At 31.7% G+C, this 10,029-nt stretch overlaps 1 protein-coding gene across 3 annotated transcripts; it reads right to left on the bottom strand.

The window, feature by feature from the left end:
• Window positions 1-316: 316 nt before the first annotated feature.
• Window positions 317-9,809, bottom strand: LOC148602044 (peroxisomal sarcosine oxidase-like). Of its 3 annotated transcripts, none has more exons than XM_088556456.1 (8): window positions 9,564-9,809; window positions 7,137-7,288; window positions 6,384-6,612; window positions 5,294-5,473; window positions 3,799-3,933; window positions 2,937-3,086; window positions 1,933-2,008; window positions 320-1,387 (listed from the first exon to the last, which is right to left on the bottom strand). In XM_088556456.1, the coding sequence occupies exons 1-8, from the start codon at window positions 9,705-9,707 to the stop codon at window positions 1,278-1,280; spliced, it is 1,176 nt and encodes a 391-aa protein (XP_088412582.1). In that variant the 5' UTR covers window positions 9,708-9,809; the 3' UTR covers window positions 320-1,277. The 3 variants fall into 3 exon arrangements, with proteins under 3 accessions (XP_088412584.1, XP_088412582.1, XP_088412583.1); XM_088556457.1 differs by having other exon boundaries at window positions 321-1,387; window positions 9,600-9,809; XM_088556458.1 differs by lacking the exon at window positions 2,937-3,086 and having other exon boundaries at window positions 317-1,387.
• Between the last annotated feature and the right edge of the window lie 220 nt (window positions 9,810-10,029).

The raw sequence follows: 10,029 nt of genomic DNA, 5'->3' as shown, positions 1-10,029 counted from the left end.
TCAGGTAGACAGACAAATTTTTCCATATCACTCTGGATCATTGAGTTACATTATCATTGAAATGCACTAAAAATGAACATTTCAAAGGCAGATCTGTCAAAAACCTCATTTTTCTAAGATTCTATTGAAAAAGTTCTATGCAAAGCCAGTGATGCAGTGATTAAATAATGGTCTTTTCAAGTAGAAAAAGACGTCCTTGATTGATATTTGATTGTCAGATCGGTGGGGTTTTCACATGCATGTTTCTGATTTTATTTCCAATTTTGCCTGATTATTGCAAACACTAAATTGGGAAGTGAGGCTTTATTACTATCAGAACGAAGACATCATTCTACAATAAACATTAACATTACCAAGTATATTTTGTCTGTAAAGGAAATCGATGCAAATGTTATCATTTCTAGCAATCGAATGAGTTGTTAAAGAGTAATCAAGGGAACCAAGACTCAGTGGAAATCAAATGAATGCAATTCAGGGACAAAGACCAGACACGGAAAACAGACAAACACAACAAAGAACATAAAGTAACGTATATAATACATACAAAGTAACAAAACTAAATGAGCAACTCGGACTCCAGTAAAAACTGTGAGCGCGGACCAGGCGCACCGGTAGGGAGAGATATAAACTGCATGGGAAAGAGGATGGACTGGTAAAACGCACGAATATATAGGTAACAAACAGCCAATCAATGTATTTAAGCTTATTTTTGATTCCAGGTTAAGAGTTTTCTTTATTTTGTAACTAATGCAAAAGTCAAGACAAACGACACACTTCTGCTTCTAAACGCTTTCTATGGAATAAACAAAACAGATAAATATCTTGATTTGATCAGGTTTGGTAATTCTGTAATTTTGTAACATCGTAGTTACGACATGATAAATGACAAAGTCCATGTGAAAAAAAAACATACAAATCAATTTAAATCCAATTTTTGTTCCAACGTTGGCTGGTGATAAGTTCGTTGGTTATGAGTTGGCGTTGGCAAGACAGCGTTGGCCCAACGTTGGCCCTATGTAGCAGTAAGTGGGTATGAGCATTATCATTGTTTCCATCCCATGATAAAAATGCAGTTTTCAATATCTTATATACCAATGCTTGTAATATATGCTTATCTTATAATAAATTTTCTAAGGCGATAATTACGCTATAACAATGAAAAAAGGAAAACAACCTGTGAATTGTTACATAAATAATCAAGAATAAATCATACTAAAATACAAATTTGTTTCTTTCAAAGGTCAAAAAGACCTAAACGAAGTTATTCGGAGCAACAGTTACAAAAATCTGTTTAAAGCGAATTCGTCTATTTTAAACCGAGGACTCCTGTCACATAACAAATCGCATAGAACGATGCTAATTGCTGGAGAGTTCCCAAAGCCATATCCTGAAATGAATGTATATGTATAATTAGCCACATAATATCGAATTATTATAAATATTCAAAAATGTCGCCATCTTAATCTTGATTTAGCATCGTTAGATAAAAAGCACTCCAGCTAAGAATCATGCAAAATGTGTTACATAGTTGGAAAGGCTACATATCTTTATTTTGTTTAAAATGCTTAAGTAAACAGAGAATCACATGTGGCTCCTCATCGAACCTTTGTAAATAAGAGATAACAAATTATATACAACACACCATAGATTTAAAACTTCAGGGTGATAACTCTGTAAATTACACTGAAATAAATAGAAATAGAACAGATAGATTAGAACTAATAATTATACATTTCATTGTATAGACCTATAAAGCAACTTAATGAGATAAATGAAAATGTGCAGCCATTTTGGGGATGTATCACATATTACAGAATTTGCATGATCCTCACACAGACTGCTACTTAAATGTTTAGGAGGGTATGGGTGTGTTTACTATTCACATTTATAACAGATGTACAATATAAATGCTACAGGTAAAAAAAATCTTACCGCACATTCCAACGCCAACTACGATGTTTTTGTATTGTGGATGAATCCCAATCAATGGTTTTAAATCGGGTGTAAGCTGAAAAAAGTTCTTAAACTGATTGAACCTCATAAAATTTTAGTGTTAAAGGTAACTAATGGCTTATAAAACAAATAACACAGCTCCTGATAATCTAGAAATAGAAAACGTTGATAGTACAGTTTAAAAAATGATTAAGTATCCACATGTTTCCCTAGGTTTTTACGTAGACAACTTCTAAGGAGTAACACACTTCTTATTTAATATCAACCGTAATGTATATTTTATAACTCCATTGATTGATCAGTGAACCCAATTATTACGATTCTTTTTTGATTTGAGACCGAATTGTCTCGTTGTTTTCTCCGATAGGCTGATAGGTCTTGCCCTATCGGTGCATGTGTTCTGAACTCTTGGTGCAGTTCGGATTTCACATTAACTTTTGTTAATTTGTAAGTGTTAGTTTTGCTTTATCAATTTCTTATTTTGTGTGTTTCAATTCTCTCGGTATCGTTTTATCCTTGAAGTACATATATATCTTTGTTTCTGGTTGATTCTTGATGACTCTCCCTAGACACATTTTACTTTATACTGTTTATCCTATAGTTTTCTCGAGTGGTTTATATTCTCTTTCATGAGAAGGAAGACAATGGTGAAACCACATTGCCGCGAATAAATGGTTGTCACATAGAATGTAAGTTGCGGAAGAAATAGCAGAAAAATTTAATTGATATCCTGACAAACTAAAATATGAGTGTCATATTGATATGTTTAAGGAATGTGGTTTTGAGTTTTGCAACCGTTTGCTATTAAAGCTTGTTTTGTTGTATTTATATTTACCCTATCGGTGTACCTGATTCACCCTATCGGTGTACCTGATTCATAATCCCAGTTTTAAGTGGAGTCCGAATTGTTCATTTACTGTTACTTTGTTATATTGTTTTGGTTATTTCATGTTTCTTTGTTGTGTGTGTAAATATACAATTACCGAATAAATACAGTTCTCAATGGAAACAGGGGTATCTTCCAAATTCTTAAATCTCTGTTTTGCATACGAATCAATACTCTCTGTTAATTCAATGTTTCTTATCATATTTATATCTGTTGGGTTAACATCATAATCACCACTCAGTAAAATCTTAAAAAAAATGAATTAGAGATAATATTGGTATTAATGAATAATTTAGTATACCCATTTTTACTATTTGAAAAGATGCCGACGTTTTTTCTTTTACTTTGGATACAATTGTTCCACTCAGCTGATGTCATGAACGTTAAACCACACCACTTTTAACCGGATTTTTCACCATGTCAAGTGGCAGTAATAGATAGCAAATTTATCATTAGAGTTTTGCAAACATTTTAAATAATGAGGAATATATCTAATATCTGAATACTATTATCTTGTGTATAGAACTTTGGCTCGATTTCTGCGTAATCCGAACCAAAGTTCTTTATACAGTATAATATATGCAGATATTATTTACATTCCTTAAATATTTTTACAAGTTGAACATCGCCGTAAATGCTGTATAACCACGATAGTTTTGCGGTAATTTAGTTTTCGAAAAGTTCATGGAAACACGTACAAAATTCGAAAGGTTTCGAGAATCGCATTTTGTCGTGATGCGAGAAAAGTATGCGAGAACCATGCACTCTACGAACATTGCTTATCTACTAGTTCATGTTATAAATGTTTGTTGAAATAAGATATCCAAGCAATGTTGGTATATTTATGAACGTATGTTACCTGAATGAATATACTGATATATATATTGGAATAAGATAACTATTTAATAAATATTAGAATGTTCATTTATATAGTTAAAAGAAATTACGTGTATTCTAACCTTTAAGCATGGCCCGTACTCTGTAGTAATATTCGACCAATTAACTTTACCATTTCTATATTCAACTACGGTCGGAAATTGTGTGGGAATATCAGGAGACTTCAGTTTATAATATACTTGTCTGATGTGTTTTGTCTATAAAATAAACAATAGATAAAAATTATTTTTTTTAATAATATCATCCACTAATCGGCGACAAACGACAAAAGATGTCAAAAATATAATGAAAACAATTTCAATAATCCTCAATTTTTCGGAAAGACTAAAAAGTTTGTCTTCCAGCTTGATTGACATCAAACTCTACGAATAACGACAAAAACAGTACAAAAACTGACACATTACTGTTTTGATACTAATTTAACCAATTTTATCCGGTTGTAATTTTTTCCCGTTTGTTTTGCAATTTTATCATTCTAATCAGTTCTAATGGACGCAGTAGGAATATCACAATATAAAACCTGGTTTTCCGTTTTCATTGGAAAATTATGAATAGTATGGTTGACCGAGTAATCAAGGGAACCAAGGTTATAGCGGTAATCAAAAGAATGTATTCCAGGGACAAAGACCAGACATGGAAAACAGACATACACAACAAAGAACATAAGTTACTAAAATCATACATACAAAGTAACAAAAGTAAATGAGTAACTCGGACTCCACTAAAAACTGGGAGCATGGACCAGGTGCACCGTTAGGGTAAGCGTCCTCTGCTTTTCTATAAACACCTTTATTGAAATTACCATTTGTCGAACTGATTTTATTTTTTAACTGATTTTATTTTTAAGTTGTCTTTTTTTTTTACGACTTCCTGCAATTTATTAGTTATATAATTGTGCTTTCTCCTTTCACTACTATTTTAATTAACATCTTAAAGAGTTCAGTAGCACTCCACCTAAGAATCATGCAAAATATGATTCATGTTTGGAAAGCCTACATATTTTTATTCTTGATATTTTGTTTAAATTGTTATAGTAAACATAGTATATGCTCTCAGGAGATAAATATTATATAGAATGTACTGTAGAATTCATAACTAATGGAGATAACTCTGTAAATGACAGTTAAATACAATAGAAACTGTTGTATTTTCAATGTGGATTATCTCCTAAAAGCAGACAGATTGGAATAAATGATTATATATTTCATCATATAGATCTATAAAGCAACTTAATTACAAAAATAAAAATATGTAGCCTTTTTTTTTTTTTTAGATGTATCACATTTTACAGAATTTGCATGATTCTTACAAAGACTACTACTTAACATCTTAAAGTGTTAAACTCTAATTTAGTTATATGACTGATGTATAAAATGAGAAAATTTGATGTATCAAAAATTTCGTTCTTCAGAGATGAATTGATATGTTTTAAGAAAATAAACCATGAAGATTAATCGTAATCTGAAAAAAAAAAGATTATTTCAAACTTTGAAGAAATTAAAATATCAAAAACGAATTCTGACAGCATTGTTTGGCCACAATTGTTTAACCACATACCTTAATCTGAACAGAAAGTCCTAATGCAGTTAAAAAGTCATTTGACCATGGCCCTGTTGCAAGTAAAACCTTCTTTGAGTGGAGTACGCCCATGGCAGTATGAACTGTAACATTCCCGCATGATATGATATTTTCCACTTTTGTTGTCACACGTTTTCCGCCACTTCTTAAAAACTCATCCTACCCAGAGAAAAAAATCACACTAAATCAAACAATTACACAAAGCAATGAATGTTTTATAATTAGGAATATAGAGCTTAATCGGATCGAACCTGATCTTTTAGAAAAGAAAAACGACAAGAAATAAAATTGTCATTAATGTCACTGAGATTGACTAAAGTTCAAGAAAAAATGGGAAAAATCAGAAACAAGCATATCAAAACTCCATCGATCTGAAAATATGATTTCATTCAAGAATGCTTCTTTTATTTGGAAAAAAAAACCATTATTTGATCTGCATCACTAGATTCGTTCAGAAATTTTCAAAAGAATACTAGAAAAACAAATGAGGTTTTTGAAGTTATCTGCCCTTAAAATATGCATTTTCAATGCATTTGAATGAAATTATAACACAATGCACCAACATGATATGATTTGTTTTCTTTTTCTATGATTCTGATCGTGCAAATAGTAAAACTACAATATCATAATGACGTTTTTTTTCATACTATGTTTCACAGACTCTGCCAGATTCTGACAAAGACTGACACTTAATTAAGTGTATAAAATTCAAGTTCCCAAAACCACAAAAATCAGAACTTCTAGATGAACTGTCCCGTACTACCATACATCGTGTACTAAGTTACAGACCTAGATTAATCTATGCAGGCGGTGTTGCCATAGATGTCAGAGCGGTGCGAGTTTGAGTCCCGCGAAGGGAACGACCAAAAATTTTGCTTCGCAAATTTGACAGTTCTAACATCGTTAGGAAGTTTTCAGATCCTTCTTTGCTTACAATATCTTCCCAGTATCAATTTGATACTATATATAGAAAGCAAGTTTCCACTTTTAAATGGCAGTCCCTGTAAGAATCAGGCACTTAAAATTGAACATCACTTTTGATTATTCATAAATAAAAGGAAACAAATACCATTAGATGTTTAATTATATCGTCGGCAAATAACGTTTTGGAGTCTGCGTCTAGCAAACCGACGTAATCTTCCGGAATGTTTAGGTCTGGATAATGTTCACGAATGTCACTCCTACTGAATAGTTTAAAATTGTCTCCTCTGTTTCTTTTCTCATCATCTGGGTCCTCTTGATTCGCTTGTTTCACAAATGACTCATCTTTTCTTCCGACATAAAGCAAGTTCGTCGGTCTAAAAATTGAAATGTATAATATTAGCGCAGTTATTATTTTACCTTCTCTAAATGAACTGCTAAATGAATCTCGAATTATATACCATAAAACCTGTATAAACCAAAAATCAAATCCTGAATAGTCTATGAGTTGATAAACGATTTTTTTAACCAATCAGAAACCGTGTTACCCCTGTGGAATTAAATTAGTATATGTTGTTTCTTGTTTTGTTTCCCTAACGTTGCCGCTCTCACCTTGACTTCCGCCTTTCATACTGTTGCATTTTGTATGAATATTGCCCAAAAATATCAACTTTTTTGTTCATAACATAGTAAAATATATACTAGTAAATATAAGGAAAAATTAAATTTTGTGGTTTCAGTGTATATTACACATGACATATGATAATATTTGTATCAGGGAGGTAACTACTCATGCGTGTTTAGTACAAACAATGACATATGATTGGCAGAAGCAGTCCAATTAAGATGATTACAAGATTATGTGTATGGTTTTATTCGAGTTAAGCAAAAACCTTACTACCTCATAAACTTTTGTGGATACTTTTCATCAAGGTCATTCCATTGCATGAGCGAAAAAATTATCATCTTTTCCAAGCAATCTGAAGGATCTAACAATGTTGATCTTTGTACACCTCGGCTTCGGCCACTAGAGCTCCCATTCGAACAAGAAAACTGAAGAAAACATTAAACAAAGCGAGTACAACACAAAGCTTTTTACACTCCTTGAGACGTTTAGGTTTCCCGCACGCAAGATAACCAAACGCACGCTAAACGCTTACCAAATACACGATAAACAAACTCTTCTATCGTGCGTTTAAACAAACGATCCTATCGTGCGTTTAAACGCACAATAAACGAACGCTCCTAGCGTGCGCTTAAACGCAAGATAGACAAACGCTCATATTGTGCGTTTAAACGCACGATAGATGAACGACGAAAAATAATCATATTGATATATAATCAGGACAGAAAAAATAGAAAATAAAATTAGTGAAATTATAAAAATTAATAATAGCAAAAAAATATATAAAATAACAGTTAAATCAATAAAATAAACAAAGTACAAAAATAAACGAACGCTCCTGATATATAGGAAACAGGAAACATATAGGAAAAGACAAAGTCCCTACATACAACTCAAAAGTACCATCTGAGTAAAACATTAGACAATGGTTGGCACGTCATTTTTTTCTTAATTTGGTCTTTTTTGCCTCATCTAGAAAACAACTAAAAACTATTTCAATTTATCATGAAGCATCTATATCATAGATATGTTTGATTTCTTGTAAAGGGAAATAATGCTTGAAAATGTTCTAACATTTTTTTTTCATAGTTCATTTGAACTGAATTTGACCTATCAATATCTTAAAAAGGTAAACTTTACAATCACTTTGATGGTTGTTTCAGAAGGTCATGAAGTATAAATACTTGCATAAGACCATACAAATGTGTTGTTTCTTAATCTGCCTCACCTTATACATATTTTGCTTGATTATTAAACAGAATAGTTCTCAAGTATGGTTCTTGCCTCAATACGAGGCACGGGGGGATTCATCATCTATTAAGAAAATCAATGTAACTTTATAAATGCCTTTGTTAGTTCTTACAAACAACCCTCCCTATGTTTATGTTGGATCTGCTACTTATCGTGAAATATCTTTGACTGGTTATAGTGTAAAAATTCAGAAGAGAAGTTTTCCTGTATTTTAATTTCTGCATTAGAACATAAGTAAAATGTAAGTGGTGATATCTCCAGTGGGTAATTTTCATTTTACTTTTGTTTTTGAATACTGTTTCTATGAGGCCTACTGATGGATTTCCAGTTACAAATATTAGGGATCTCCTATTATTTCACTAGTTATAGTGTAAAACAAATCTGGCTGTAAATTTTCCCGTACTTTTTCTGTAGTAGAAAATTACCAAATTTTAAGTTTTGATTTTTCCAGTGGCCTACTTTTATTTGCACTTATATATCTCCTATACAGTTTCTATGTGGCCTACAGAAGGATTGGGATTAAGAAATCCAGAATAATCTATTGTATGCCTTTGTCTGGTTTTTTGTCAGAACTGTACTTAAAATATTTGATCTTGTGAAAATTGAACACATGCTGAATGCGAACAAAGCATTAAAAATTACAGAGGTTTTATTTTGACAGGTTTGACTGTATCAATATTTTACAGTTATTTAATATCACGTTTTATCATATAATTTATGTAAAAATAGAAGGCCAATGAGACAGTCATCCGCCAAAAGCCAAGCAATTTATTTTTTACAAGTCACCACATGTTCTTCAGTTATGTGCATACCATTAAACAAGCTATCAAAGCCCCCAAGATGAAGGAAAAGAAACAACTTATAAAAGACTAAAATCGACATAATCTATAGAAAAAAAAACCTGAAATTCATAATAAAGACCAACACCCACTGGACTACAGGTTCCGGGCTTGGGAGAGGCACATAAAGTATGTGGCGTGGAGTATGATATAGTCTCAGAGTCATTACAGATTCACAGTCTTGTTTGCTTTTGTTTTCTAGAAATCCTGGTCTCTGGAAAACTCAGGATAGTAAAATAAATCTCAATCTGTCAAGGTAAATTCATTTTTCGACTGCAAAATATAATTTACAGAGGCGACCTGAATTTAAACATGTCTTTGGTTAAACAATGCATTATTTATTTAAAATTTAAACATACGATGCATCTCACTGTAATAATTTCTTTCTGTCAATTTGTATTTTTTCTAATAAAAATTTCCCATCTTGTTTTTATAGACAGACACGCAATTATTGCAAATATCAATATCAATACAATAATATTGGAACGTAACATGTGTAAATGTACCATTTGAAAGTTTGTTAGTCTATTTTTATTTTTAACCTGATTCTTAGCAAAAATTATAACTAGTCATGATCATATTTATGTGTGTATATAAAATACACGTCACATACCCGTCTTGTGTTGTAAAGTCCATAATTGATAAATACCTGATCTATCAAAAGAACTTTTCGGTTTTCAAGTATAAGTCGGTAAGCTGTGTATGTCCCTATAATGCCGCCACCTACAATTATGACGTCAAAGGTTTCTGTGTCCATCTTCTGTTTAGCTGCTTAAACAAAAAATCCTGTTTTCGTTGCAAAATATGTCAATGAATCTAAAAAGAGCTAAATAATTAAGACGTTGAAAAACAGCAAACACGTGAGTACTGTAAAAAAATTAAAATTGAAATGTTTAGTTCATCATTTTAAAAGCAGTGTCTCTGAATAAACATAAACATTGAATTGCGCATTTAAATGAAACTGGTACATGTATATATTTATACATAATGTTTTAACCATCAAGGACATTTACATTTTTTTAAAATAGCGAGAATGGATATGGGTAGAAATAGGTCAGAAACTTTTGACTTGGGACAGG

The sequence above is a fragment of the Perna viridis genome, chromosome 12 (assembly GCF_037379345.1).
Source record: "Perna viridis isolate PV_CMFRI_1.1 ecotype Kerala chromosome 12, ASM3737934v1, whole genome shotgun sequence".
NCBI lineage: Eukaryota > Metazoa > Mollusca > Bivalvia > Mytilida > Mytilidae > Perna > Perna viridis.
The sequence above is the reverse complement of the archived record's forward strand: the minus strand, read 5'-3'. Positions and strand labels throughout refer to the sequence as shown.